General features: G+C 41.9%; 1 protein-coding gene across 4 annotated transcripts in view; it reads right to left on the bottom strand.

Annotated features, from left to right (window-relative positions):
- Positions 1 to 514: 514 nt before the first annotated feature.
- cntn5 (contactin 5) overlaps positions 515 to 14,110 on the bottom strand; it is a 196,739-nt gene continuing 183,143 nt past the window's right edge. For all 4 annotated transcript variants that reach the window (XM_012868315.3, XM_021319398.2, XM_036149690.1 and 1 more), the window contains exons 19-24: positions 6,216 to 6,450; positions 4,156 to 4,265; positions 3,820 to 4,006; positions 3,568 to 3,680; positions 1,879 to 2,047; positions 515 to 1,436 (exon numbers count right to left, since the gene is read on the bottom strand). In XM_012868315.3, the coding sequence (XP_012723769.2) occupies positions 1,333 to 1,436; positions 1,879 to 2,047; positions 3,568 to 3,680; positions 3,820 to 4,006; positions 4,156 to 4,265; positions 6,216 to 6,450 (918 nt within the window). In that variant the 3' untranslated portion in view covers positions 515 to 1,332. The remainder of the gene's footprint in view (positions 1,437 to 1,878; positions 2,048 to 3,567; positions 3,681 to 3,819; positions 4,007 to 4,155; positions 4,266 to 6,215; positions 6,451 to 14,110) is intronic.

Genomic DNA, 14,110 nt, shown 5'->3' on the forward strand with positions numbered 1-14,110 from the left:
AGGGAAGGTTTCATAGATAGCCTACTGCTTTTAACCTCAACCTACTAGTGGGTCCAGCTGGCTCAAGAGACATTGTATGGATACAGTTAAAGTCAAAAACAAAGCGGCCTCTTGTTCATGTACTTGTAGATGTAGGTGTGAATAATCCATCTTGTTACTGAGAGACAGCAGAGGTAGTTGTTTCCAGCAGGTCAGCTCCAAGCGATTGCCCTACTTGGTTCTGTTGGCCAGCCTCCGTCTTCTAGCACGCCTAATTCTGTGCAATCTCACCCCGTCAGTTCAGTCAGCTGGATGCCTCCTTAGGTTTTGCAGCTCCTTCTTCATGACAGAGCATCTATTATTTTCTGTAAATGATTGAACGCTGTTCTTATCTCCTTTGTAAACTGAGCAGTAAAATATATAAATAATACTCTGCATTGTAGCACACGGAGCCCAAAATAAATGTAGCTTTCCTGGAGCGAGAGAGGCCAGTGTAGACGAGTATGTCAACATTATAAATTACAGACAACACGGCTTTAAAAAATATACATCACATTTATTTGTACTGACACCAGGGGTCCGTACAGAGTTGTCTTTGTCTATTCATGAGTCTGGGCACTAAAGGTACCTGTTTCCTACTTCCATACATCCAACAGTGAACAAACTGTATCAACAAGCATTGCTGAGTCGCTACTAAAAAACAGAGTTGGACAGAGCTGACACACACCACTGTTATTTTTTTTTCTCCTAAAGGTAACACAATGTACAAAAAGCAAATCTGGAAATAGTAAGATTCTTGGTTCCATATAAAAGTTGTTGTTTTTTCTTCCTTCTCAGTGTGGGGAATAAGAAAACAATGCACTTATCTCTACGGAGCTTCTGCTGCATTGCTGTTAGGCAGCCAAGGGGTAAATTGATGCAGATAAGTAATGAAAAGAAAGTCGTCGGCTGATCCCTGTATTACTACCACAGCAGCTTGCAAGGAATAGTTCATGCTCCGTGGATCCCTGGAGCTGCGGAAGCCGTCTGGAGGCGCCGGTCACTGAGAAGGACGCAGACTGCTAAAGTAAACCAGGTAACAAATCTTTCTACACAAAGTTACATTACTGCACCACGTTACTGTGATGTTCGGAAAACATTGTGCAAATCAAACATCCGGGGGCCTCAGATGAAACGGAAAAAAGTATGAGCTGGGTGGCGCTGCGAGGAAACCGGCAGACTCAACCCCCGTCGGCATGCCTCGGGCCCTTTACGATGGCTAAGGCCAAAGCAATCAGGCAGTCAGAGGGAGTTAGGGAGCAGATGTCTAGTGCCCCCCCCCCCCTTCAGAAAGGTGAGGACGTCTGGGTTTCCTCACCAAGAAGCTGAAGGCACCAGGACGACCAGAATCAGCGCTGTCCATGTTAGACTCTGTGTTGGGCAATGCACTGAGCACTGGCTGCTTTTTGCTCGAACGCCTAAGAGAGAAGAAATGAGGCAAAATATGTCAATACTGATGATCACAAAGAATCATTCATTTTTGTTGCTTAATAAGACCATTGATCTTTTCAATCAATTGACCCAATGGTGTCTGGAGCTGTGAAGACATATTCATTTCTCTTTAAGACAAAAAAAATAGAGGAAAAACAAAGATCCCATGTTCTAAAACGATTATTTTCCACTTTGCTTAGGAATTAATTGGCTGTGCATGAGTAGGAAGGCTCATGTGGCCAATGTAATTAAAACAGAATTAAACAAAGGCACCTCGACTCACCAAAATAAACTTGTTGACAGGATTAAGGCTCGGACATAAGGTGGGCACAACACAGAAACAGCTTGTGCAGAGAGATGGATTTTTGGAGGTCATTCACATATGTGTGTGACTGAGGGGGCGAGAGCGCTAACCAGCTTTGAGCTCACCAGAGGAGGTGACGACTCGAACTTGGGTGCTGAAGGCTCCCTCTCCGCCTTCGCTGAGCGCGTGCACCTCGATGATGTAAGTGCCCCCCTCTGGCAGTGAGAGCATGGTGGAAGGGTTAATGGTTCTTGTCACCTGGATGTGGCCCCGGCCCTCCTGTTTGAGTAACACCTGCAAGGCATGGGCACATGGCCACTTCAGGTCCGCACCATATATACGTTTCACAGCATTAAAATAGACCGTGGTGAAAAGCAGAGCTGTCAGGTGGAATGAGGGGCCAGCAGTGTTTAAGTTTGTGCACTTAAACGGTACCTGACAAAAGCAGTATTTTTACCTTTTTTACATATATATTTTATCAAATTACATCACATTTAATGTATCATATTTAGGTTGACACAAAGTGCGGCATACTGTTTGAAGTGAAGCAAATTGTTTCTTTACAAATAACAATAAAAAGGATTTATATTCATCCCCTTTTACGGTACCAGATTACAAAAGTGCAATGTAATCTCATAAATCCAGCTGCTCCGTGAATTCATTTTGGGTTCGTTAGGAAATATTAGCAAACAAATAGCATCGTGTTGACCAAAGAACACATCAGACAGCTCGGGGACAAAGTTGTGTAAAAGTTAAAGCCGGTTTAGAAGCATTGAGCGTCTCGGAGAACACTGTTCAAATCCATCGCCCAAAAAAACAGGAGTATTACACAACTATAAGCCTCTGAAGACATGTTCGCCCGCCTAAATTGAGAAGAGGCTCATTGTAACTCGGCAGGAGCTCCAGAGATCCACAGCTGAGTAGGGAAAATCTGCCAACAACTATGAGTCTTCAAATTTGGACCTTTTACAGAAAAGCCGCAAGAACCAGCTAATGATAAAAAAGACGTAAGATTTGCTGTCAGCAGTTTGTCACAAGCCATGTAGGTGGCACAGCAAAGGTGTGGATAAAGGTGTCCTGGTTAGACGAGACTAAAGTGGAACTTCTCGGCATACACGTGACGCATGGATGAAAACTAAGACAGGATAGCACCGTGAATACAACACTCCCACTCTGAAACATGGTGGCTGCAGCATCATGCTGTTGGGAATATTTTTTTCTTCTTAGCAGAAACAGAGAAGGTGGTCAGAATCGAAGGGAAGATGGATGGAGCTAAATAGATGTCAATCCTGGCAGAAAAATGCTAGAGGCTGAACAAAACTGGGGCCCGAGGTTCACCTTTTAGCATTAGAACAACCCCAAACTTCCAGCCAGCGCTACAATGGCATAGTTTAGATTAAAGTAGCTTCCTGCGTTAGAACTGTCCAGTCAAAGATCTTCAAATTTGTGGTTGTGAGTCCATAAATGGAGTGGTATTTCTGATTCTGATTCTGAAAACACTCAGCAGGGCTGAATAACTTTGCAAGGCACAGTTTCCTGTACGACAGGGACACAACATGATAGCAGACCTGTGTTCTCGCAATTTCCTCGCATATCGTTCCATTCCAAGTCAGTGTACAATAAATTCACCAAACATTTTTCCCAGTTAATGAAGCAAAACAACGATACTGATTAAACCATCAGGCTCACTGAGTTGCTGCATGTTGAGGGAAATCAAGAGCAATACATTTAGGCACTGTATAATATGTTTTAAAGTTGAACTGAAAGCATTTTGCTTCCAGTTCAACAATGCAGAGCAAGCAACAGATCCTTACCATGTATCCAATGACGTCAGACTCATTGTCTCTTGCCTTGACTGGATCCCAGCTTAATGAGATGTTATTGCCCTCTTGAATCCACATGAGGTTGGATGGAGGCTGAGCAGGAGCTATACAGAGAACACAGTAGCTCACTTTCCAACGTGCCAATGGAGAGTTTCACTCAACTAGGTCAATTTCAAGCACACCTCCCAGGTAGCACGCGTTCTGTAAACTGTGTTTCATGACGAGCATCAGCACTGAACTCACGGGATTTCCTCGTCTTGGCTGTGACGGCAGCGCTGGCGGGACCCTGGCCGATGCTGTTAAAGCCTTTCACTGTCATAAGGTAGACACTGTTCCCTTCTAGGCCTGTCAGCACCATAGATGTTTCATTTTTAACCGTGCGTCGTTTCTCTCCGGACTCCTCCTGCTCGGCTTCTTTCCGGTAGCTGACCTGTAAACAGCAAGTGAAGACTGAATAATTACAGTCATAAGCTCCGGCTAATGCACAAAGGAGCTAACACTCCTGCAAAATGTGAGAGATTTATAATCTATATGTGTGACTATACAGAAAGTAGCACAGAAAAATCTATAAAATATAACCTCATAGCCTCGTGGTTTTCCCGGGCCGGGATTGGGCGGTTTCCAGGTCACCCTAATTTCCGAGGAGGAAATGCTATACGCTTTTACATCAGATGGTGCCTCCCTTGGCTCTGTGTAGACAACCAAATGGCGAAAAAGCACCTTTAAATACGCGTCTAGTCAGAAATGTACACACACTCATCAACTTCATGATTGCCCTAATAACTGTGGGATTTTGATGAAGGGTTTAAACTGTTCTTTTAGTAGGGTGCAAAATGAAAAAAAAGAAGTTGGCACTGACATTTAAATTTGTTTAGGATTTTCTCTAATCCACACAGGCTGAAAAATATGCATACTGTACGTACTCAAATTTAAACATACACCCCAGCTAACAATCAGATTGTTTCCTAAATTGAAAAGCAGCACAATTTCAGTTTCCAACAAAATGCTTGTGGCATAAGTCCAGATGGAGATTTGACTACTATTCTTAGCAGAAATGGCAAATTTGGCAATTACTGATTTTAAACCAGTAATTGGAAATCAAAGTGCCATTTAAAGTCACTAATTATCAAGTGTAAGTAGCAACTTATGTCCCTGCATTAGTAGTGTGACTTTCAGAAACATAGTTGCTAAAAACTTACAGAAATGAGAAGACTAAATAATAAAAAACAGATCAAATCTCTGTGAGCAGAGAATGAGCTGACGTCTCAGTTTAGCCCATCTCCAACAAGCCTTTAGAACATGAGAGAAAGGATGTTTTGTGCTCTACAGGGTGCCACTTTTGTGCAGATAACTATGTTTATATTGGAGTGAAAACTCTGTTTCTCATTTGTGGCAGAACGCATCACGCTATCCGCTTCAGAGCCTTCTGAGTTTTTTTTTTGTTTCCCTTCCCACAACCTTTTGTGACTTTGTTCTGGTTTGACTTGCGAATTATGTCCTCAATAAATCCTGAACCTTTCTGAAACTGTTTTGTGAGGATAATTTTCACTTTACTTTCTTGGGACATATCCAGCTTTTAAGCACATTGCACTTATTTTTTATTCGGTTTGAAGTTGGGGCTTTAGGAAGGCAATTGCAGAAGATCAATGCCACTCTGGTTAATTCACTAAAAAAACCACCAAAAAATGTATGATAGCAAACAACTGATCCAAACTGTCAGTTAAATGGAAAATTGTTAGTTTAAGAACAATCCAGGAACCATCAAGGCTCAAACCTATTGATAAATTAATACCAGTGGTACTATCCACAGTTAAGCAAGTTTGACATCTACATTGACTAAGATTATACTGACCAACAAAGAAGTGCCTGCTCCAAAATTGAAAATTTCAAGCTTAACTGAAAAGTGTAGCTGCCTCCATAGACAACCCACGTCCCTCTGGAGAAATGTTATATAGTCGGATGGGACAACTATTGAGCTGTTTGGCCACAATGACAAGAAAGATGTTTGGAGGAGGGAAGGCAAAACTTTTAAATCCAAGAACATTTTACCACCTCTGAAGCACAGTGGTGCCAGCATCTTGCTGTGGCCGTGTTTTACTGCCAGTAGACAGTTGACATTCTCCAAATTATGCGACTTCACCTAAAATCACCGTGGCTAAAACTCAGACACAAAAAAACGCACAATTGTACCAAATGCATAGCTAAATTGGTTTTGGTTTTGGTTGCCTGCAAACATTATGCTTCTGGGAGGACTTTCCCAAAGGCCCAGCCTTCTACAAAATGTGTTAATGATGCTTAAAATACAAGTACGAGACTTAGGAACAATTTAAATGAGCTCTACTGTTTGTGATAAGAGAAGTTGTCAAATATCCAATCAAAGTTGAGCCAGCAACTTATTTCCTCTGTATATTATTTACTTTTTTTTACGCTTCGTTTGAATAAAACAAAAATCAGAAATCATTTCAAATACTTTTGGTTTTAAAAGTCATTGAAATTGTTGTATGTAGTTATATGTATTATATGTTATATGATGATTCCACCTTCAAGAAATCAGTTTATCCATATTATTAAAACACTCCCATTATGACATTTGTGCCACTGGTGTATTTGTGTAAACTTTGAAATGGATATTAACATACCTCCCTCTGCAGAATGGATGATGACAACTTTGCTAAAAGGGCCGTCTCCCTTATTGTTGTACACGCCCACTTTCACTTCAAACGGGGTGAGAGGGGGAAAAGTCTCATCCCTGTATTTGTACATAGTGGCATCCGCCGAGGTCACCATCTTCTCCTTCCAGCCTCTGGTCCCGTTGGCACGAAATGCAACAATGTATCCAAAGCCCTCGCCATTTTGGAACTCCTCAGACACAGGCTGAAAGTATTAAAAAAAAAAAAAAAAAGCAAGAGAAGGTAAGCAATGCGTCTTTTGATTAGTTTAAGAGCAAACCTGTTTTCCAAGCCCTAAAGCTCGGTGATGGAGAGTGTATCATTTCTCCACTTTTCGCCCGGACAGTCGTCACAGAGCGAGCAAGCATCTTACTGAACACAAACAGCAGCAAAAAAAAAAAAAAAAAAAGACAATATTTTTTTTTCTGTTTTGGGCTAACCTCATAAAGTCAGCTTTCACTTTTCCAGCCATTTACTGTAACTGCCTGCCACTGTTAATAAAGATGCAGTCAGCCTTGAGTAATGGAAACAAATCATATTTGGCTCAGCTGTACCCATTATGTAGCTATTTATCTTTCCATGTCTGACAGGAGGATTTTTTTGTGACGCAGGTTTTGTGTGCCGGGTTCGGTGATTATCCACAGTTTTTCCTGAAGTAGTGAAACTAGGAGCCGTCTTCCACAGCTGCTCGGAGCTTAATCAAATCAAATGCCAATTTATTAAGTGAGCGAGGACCTAATTAAAATATGAGCTGCAGGGATTAAATCTTTGGCTACATGTAATAAATGACAAACACCTGTACACCTGTTTTTTTGGCAACGGCTTCACAGCCAACTCTGTAATGTGTTGATTTGCATAAGCTACAGAGTTACAGTGTCCCCCGAAGGCATCGGCCAGATTAAGCGCGGAATCTACAGAGGGGAATAGCGGGTGGATGGAGATCTACTTACATTTCGTTCAACAAAGACCAGTCACCATGACTGACTAATTACGAGGACGATGAGTGGAAATAAATTAGCTTTCAAAGATATCATCAGGCCCAGCATTGCTTTTAAGGAGCTGGAGAGGAGTAAGGGTCGTTTCAAATCAGCATGGAAAAATGAGCAAGCTGAGTTTAGAAACACTTTTGGGTTTGGGTGGGGGGGGGGGGCAAATACATTCAGAGATAAGTGTGGAAACAGTGTGTTATCGCTGCAAGGTAAGTCCTCCGGATGAAATCATTGGACCTGCTGGGCTCATCGATGGTAACTACGGGGGCATCGCTAATAGTCCTCCCTATGGCTCCTTGTGAAAAAGCAGTCAAACAGTCTAATGAGATGGCTCAATGAAGCTGGGGAGACTGTTTAGTCATTCATCCTGCTTAATAACCTTGCCCACCATGGCCGTCGAGGCTCTGACAACTCTCCACAGATGAGTGCGAAGGCAGGACTGGCGCGTGCTCGCATGCCTCGACTGCCAAGAAGGGCAGAACATTTCTGCGCTGTCTGCTTTCATATCCATCTTCATTGATCACTGACAGAGCCCTGATTTATTTCAAAAGGCGTTTAGCAGAAACAAGAATAACCAGGGCAAAGCCAAAAACAATTACGATGCTGCTAACCAACAGGAGGCAACTGCAGCTTGGAGCTGGGATTCTGTTAAGACGAGTTCTTGGACACCAACAAGACTGCTAAGAAAATCCCACTATATATTTAAAAAAACACCATCTGTTTAACAAAGTTGGCAGGGGGAGGTTGTTCTGAGTGCAAATTTATAGCATTAAAATCATGTTTGCTGAGGGTAGCATTCACTAAAGTATTCACACAAGTATTGATACCATTTTTAGATTCAGTTACTTTGAAGCCACAAACATAAATGCACTTTAGTGTGAAGCTATTTGATGAAGCAACACAAAGTAGCACATAATTGTGAAATGGAAGGAAAGTTATTTCTTTTCTTTTCTTTTTTTCTTACAAATGCAAAGCTGTGCAGTGTAGCATGCATCTTTATTTGGCTCACATGGCATCTTTGTAGAACCACGTTCCCATGCCCCAGCACCTTGGGGGGTATGCGTCTATCAGTTTTGCACATCTACAGGTGCATCTCAGATTTTCTCCTGTTTTCAATTTGAAAATAGCTAGAGCTCGGTCAGACTGGATAAACAGCATCAGGGAATAATTCTTCCCATGTAGTCTAATTTGAATTTAGGTCAGGGCATTGACCAGGTGAGGCTCATACATGACTATGGTTGGGTAAAAATGTGGCTGTCGCTGGATGTTTATGGTTGTTGACCTGCTGGGATGTGAACCTCCTGTCTGTTGAAGCCTCTAACAGGTTTCCTTCCACAATTACCCTGCATTTAGCTTTATCCATCTTCTCTTCAACCCTGATGAAGAAAACAATTCCCACAGCATGCTGCCGCCACCACTATGGAGATGATGTGTTCAGGGTGATATTTACAGCTAAGTGTACTACACACAACAGATGTACCAGCTTTGAATATTATTTCATCACCTTCCTAGACATGGTTTGTTAATAGAGGGCACAAGGGCCAAGTTGCCATTACAATTCTAGGAAATTAGTATGGAACGTAATTTATGAAGTAAAGGGTGATTATAACATCTGCTCTCTCATAAAATGTGTCTGCCTTTTGAAATTTCAGCATTCCTATTCCATTTTGGGTTTATTTGATATTATTTATTTAGTTTGTGAAGGCCTAGTTACTTATGTTTCAGTGGCGAGGGACGTCGGTCAAATAAGAGCGTACCCACACTTTAGGCTTCCATGTGGCTTCATGCTGGCTTCTCATTGGTCAGTCAAAGATTCTCCTGTATACTTCTTTATTCAATCTGATGAGTTCACGCTGCCTCTCAATCAAAGTCACACTCCTGGCTGCTTTTACAGCCGTGAATTTCACTCAAACGTGACGCTAACAGAAGATTCAGATCACAACACCGAAAAGACAGGAGACCAATGCAGCAACAAAACTTCAGTTGATCATACATTTAAGAAATAATAGACCAGCCAGGATGTAAAATGAGGCGGTTTAGTTTCTGTGAACATATTCCAGTTGGTCATGGAGGACAATCTAGAAGGGGTATTTTTCAGAAACCGTTTCTCTTTTAAAGGTCAACATCACCACGCCCATGACCACAGTAGAAGCTGAGAGGGGCTTCTCAACCTTTAAATAAGAGTAAACATCATGACTCAGGAGAGTTTGAGTGTACTGGTCATGCTCTCCATGGAAATAAATAATCTTGTTTGTGAAATGACAGATTTCAATCAGAACGGCATAAAAATTTTACGGGCATGAAGGAGAGGACAGCAACATTTATGTTCAAGTAGAGTTTAGAGTTGTGTTGTAATCCCTGACCTTTAGTGCATCCTCTCTCAATTTTCTTATTTTAATCACCAGCTGCAACCGAACCTAACCCTTCCCTTCACAGAACAGGTGGCTTTACGCTGAGAATGACTTCCATAAACTTAGATACTAATTAAATCACTTCTGACTAAATTTTATTCAGGATTATAAGAGGAAAGGGGATTGAACAAAAATGCATGAAAATTTTTATTTGTAAAAGATTGTAAAAACTAGGGTGAGATGGAGGAGACTCCCCACATACAGAGGCTGGTGGTCCTGGGTGGAACTGTCCAGCGTTTCAATCCCAATTATGAGGTATCTGCTGCATTTCCAATCTGATAACAGTGACTTAAGGCCTTCTGTATATAAGAAAAAAAAATCTTAAAACCATATAGCCAATTTATTTGTTGATTAATCAAATAAAATCTCAATAAAAACATTAGAATATTGGGTTACAAAGTGACAAAATAAGGAAAACAGCATTCATTGTGTTAAAAATCTATTCATCTAGTCACTGTGAATGACTAATTACTGTAACTTAAATCGACCCATAGCTTGGAAGGACAAAGGACCAACCCATCATTTGACAGGGCTATCTTTTAGTTTATCATCATTATTTCTTTCATCATGTGGCCCAATTTTTTTTTACATGGAGGTTGTAAATGTGTTATACCAGGCAATGTGATGATGCTTATGAAGTATAAATAGGAAGTGATAAACCAGTAACTACTATTCCATCTGGAATGGACATCATCTCCCACAATTTCACACTGAGGGACACTTCTCATGATGCCAAGGTTACCTTTGCAATGCCTATTGTGTGCCATACTCCAAAAACTACAGCAATAACGGTCAGTTGTCTTCACATCTGTTCACTGTTGCCATGCTAATATATCTTTCGACGAATCTCAATTGCAAATGACCAATTCTGCACATGCACCGCCCTGAATCTGGCTCAGAGCCAAGCTGTCCGCTCGGATCCGGTCCGCATTAATAACCTCGTAACTTGGTGTGAGATTTATTGCATTTGCTACAAACACTATAGCAAGAAATTACAAGCGCATATTCATAAACACCCCTGGATTTAGTGGGATCGACTCGGAAAGTCAAGGTTAATCATGACTGGGCCTCTCTGGTGGGACCAAGTTGGAAATGTTCTATGTCTTAATCACTTGTGCTGCTGATGCAGCTCTGTGTGTTGCCCATAGCCCAGCTGGCCCTCTTCCAGCTTCATCAGCAGGTTTCTGCAATTGTGACCAAGTTGCCCCCCCCCCCACCCGAACCTTCAAAATCCTGGATAGTTAAACACATTTAAACAGAATAAATTAGAATCCATGTTTAAAATGCAATGATCTACAATCCTGAACTACTGTTGCACGGTTGTTAATAATAAATCAGGAGTTTTGCTCTACTGGAAACAGCTCGGCAATTTGCATTACAGAAAAAAATGTTCCTTTAATCTCACAGTGAGGTGCCAATAACAGCCATTTTAACAACAGGAATAGATGCTGGAAACAAGCATGCATGAGCAAACAATAAATCAGATATTTTTAGAGAATAATGCAAATATAGGTTTTTGTTCTACTGCAAGGTTTCTGCATTTTCTATTTATGTAAGAATGCTGCACCTTTCTAGATACAAACTTCCAGACTCCTTGGTCCTTTCGGTTATTTTAAAATTAAAAATAGTAGTGTTTCTTATTCATTTATGGCACACGCTTATATGGTGGACCGAGGTTTAAATATGAAGCCTATTAAATCACAGAGGGTGTCGAAGGAAGGAGGGACACAGAAGACGAAGGAAACCATGCAACAAAGGGAAGGAAGAAGGACGTGGGTAAGGAAGGAAAGACAGAATAGAGTAAGGAAGAAAGGCAAGAAGTACACAAGATAGGAAAAACAAGGAAAGAGGGAAGAAAATACACAGGGAAGAAGAGAGTTAGAATACAAGCAGGGAAGGACTGAAAGAACCAAGGTGGGAAAGCTGGGAAGAAGAGAGGACATGGCAGTGGGAGGAAGGAAGGAAAAAAGGACACAAGGAAGGAAGGAAGGACACAATGAAGGACAAGAGGAAGTAAAACAAGATGTAAGGATTGCAGGAAGAAGACTGGATAGGCACAAAGAAGGCAGGGAAGAAATTAGAATAATAGGAAGGGTGGAAGTGTGGAAGGAAATACACAAGGAGGACAGAAGGAAGGGTAGAATGGTATTGTAGGAAGGAAGATATGAGGGGAACGGGAGAAAGGAAGGATACAAAGCAGGGCTAATGAAAAAAGAGCACACATTTCTTCAAACATGGAGAGGGAATAAAGTCTAGACGACAAAACATTTTTCGATAATCTCATTTTCTATTTCATTTTTTTCCCCACACAAACTTTCGGGCCTGTCGTATAGAGGAGCTGGTACTCTGCATGTGCCAGGGCAGATTTGCTACACAAAGAGGACATCTCAAGACGGAATCCTAATTGCCTGATTGACTTTATTGAATCAAGACTGGATCCGGCATCAAAGCAGGCAGGAACCACTGATGTAATAGTAACCTGTGTTTGTATGACCTTCAACCACTTGGATAGTGCGTGTGTGTGTGTGTGTGTGTGTGTGTGTGTGTGTGTGTGTGTGTGTGTGTGGAGAGCACGTGTAGAAGCCCTGCGACCCACAGCATCCAAGAGCAGAAAGGGACAGATGCACTTGAATCTAGAAGGCTGCAGCAGCCCCAGGACAGCCTCAGAGGTAGATCATAAATGAAAGACAGGAGCAGCAGCCCCCATACATAGGAAGCACAGGTGAGGGGTAAGGCTAGGGATGGGTACTGAATTCTGTACTTTTATAGGCACCGACCGAATCCCGTTGGTACTACCGATTAGCGATTAATGTAAAATAAAACGGTAACATGTTTCGGTACCTAAGCGCATCACTGTGACACTAAGCGGGTGGAAGAACGGGCGATTCTCCATGCCGAACATGAACACAGCATTGCACGAGTGTGAAGACGTCAGTAGCCGCTGGTCCAGTAAACAAAGCAAGCGTGGCTGATAGAAAGCGCTGGAAAGTATGGCTCCACTTTAAAAATACGCTGTAGATTCCGCTCGTACAAAGTCATTGATGGGAATACTTCTAATATGAGGAGACACCTGGTCACAGCTGCCAATTTAGCACATCTCTGGGTATATTTAGCGACTTTTCGGATACATCCGGCAACTTTTTCAAAAAAGCGACAAGCAAAAAATCTGTTGACTTTCTTCTGTTATTGACTTTCCGTGAAAGCACCAATCCCTCTGGAGTCTTCGGAGGGCGGAGAGTGCTGCTGTGAGCCCAATCCCACTTCTCCAAGCCATGTCTCGCAGACAGACAGCTGCTTCTGCCTCATCATGAAACTCATCTGTAGTCAGAGCAAAGTGTGCAGAAAGGAGAGCCTCTCTGTTTCCTTATTGCAAACGTATCCTGCCCTGATTTACAAGGCTAGATAAAATATGTTTGAATTTTTTTTTCTCTGAAACTGTTGCACTAAAACAATTCCTTGAATTTTATTTATACACAGCTTCAATCTCATACTCACCACATTCACTCTGTGCCTCTGATAACTGTTGTTTTGGTCAAACACATTGTCTTATGTGCTGTGGATTCAGGCAATGTATTGAAATTCATAAATTATTTTACATGGTTCATTTCTAGATCCAAACAAGTTTATATATTGAGAGAGAAATATGTTAAAATGAAATAAATAGGGATTTTATTAATAAACTAACATTTATGACTACATGAAAACACAAAAGTACTGAAAACAGGTACCGTTAAGTACCTGTATTGATTCCCGGGTACCAGGTATTGGTACTGTATCGGTTCAAATGTGTAAGGTACCCATCCCTGAGTGGGGCATCAAGACCCCCCGACCCCGCCACACCTCCATCTCCTACCGTGCTCTATGACCCAGACCCCGAGGACAGAACCAACAACCGGCAGCAAGTTTTCCCAAGAACCCCCAACATGCCAGACAGCCACTGCAACAGTGGCAGCTGGAACTCGGAAGGTAGGGAGGGCACATTATCATCCCATCCAGTGAGCTAGCCCCTGGAAGGTCAGGTTCAATTTTCAATTTCAATTCAATTTTATTTATTTTATGCATTTGTTTTTTTAGGTTAGCTCCTGCGGTACAAAGCTGGCCTGACACAGCCCCAGGAACCATAGGCCAGTCAATGGGAATCCCCCACTCTGTGACGTGGCCTGAGGACCCACACAGTGGCAGCACTAGAGACTCTAGAGACTATGTACATAGAGACTATGTGTCTCGGTTGGCCTGGGAACGCCTTGGGATTCCCCCGGAGGAGCTGGCCCAAGTGGCTGGGGAGATGGACGTCTGGGTCTCCCTACAGAAGCTGCTACCCCCGCGACCTGACCCCCTATAAGCGGAAGAGGATGGATGGATAAAATAGTATCTGTGTTTTATTTTGAATAAAACTATAACTACAATGTTTCATTAGTTTATATAATATTAAACATATTGTTCAGAAAAATAAAGGAATTAATTC

Source organism: Fundulus heteroclitus, chromosome 18 (genome assembly GCF_011125445.2).
Source record: "Fundulus heteroclitus isolate FHET01 chromosome 18, MU-UCD_Fhet_4.1, whole genome shotgun sequence".
In the NCBI taxonomy this organism is placed as follows: Eukaryota; Metazoa; Chordata; class Actinopteri; order Cyprinodontiformes; family Fundulidae; genus Fundulus; species Fundulus heteroclitus.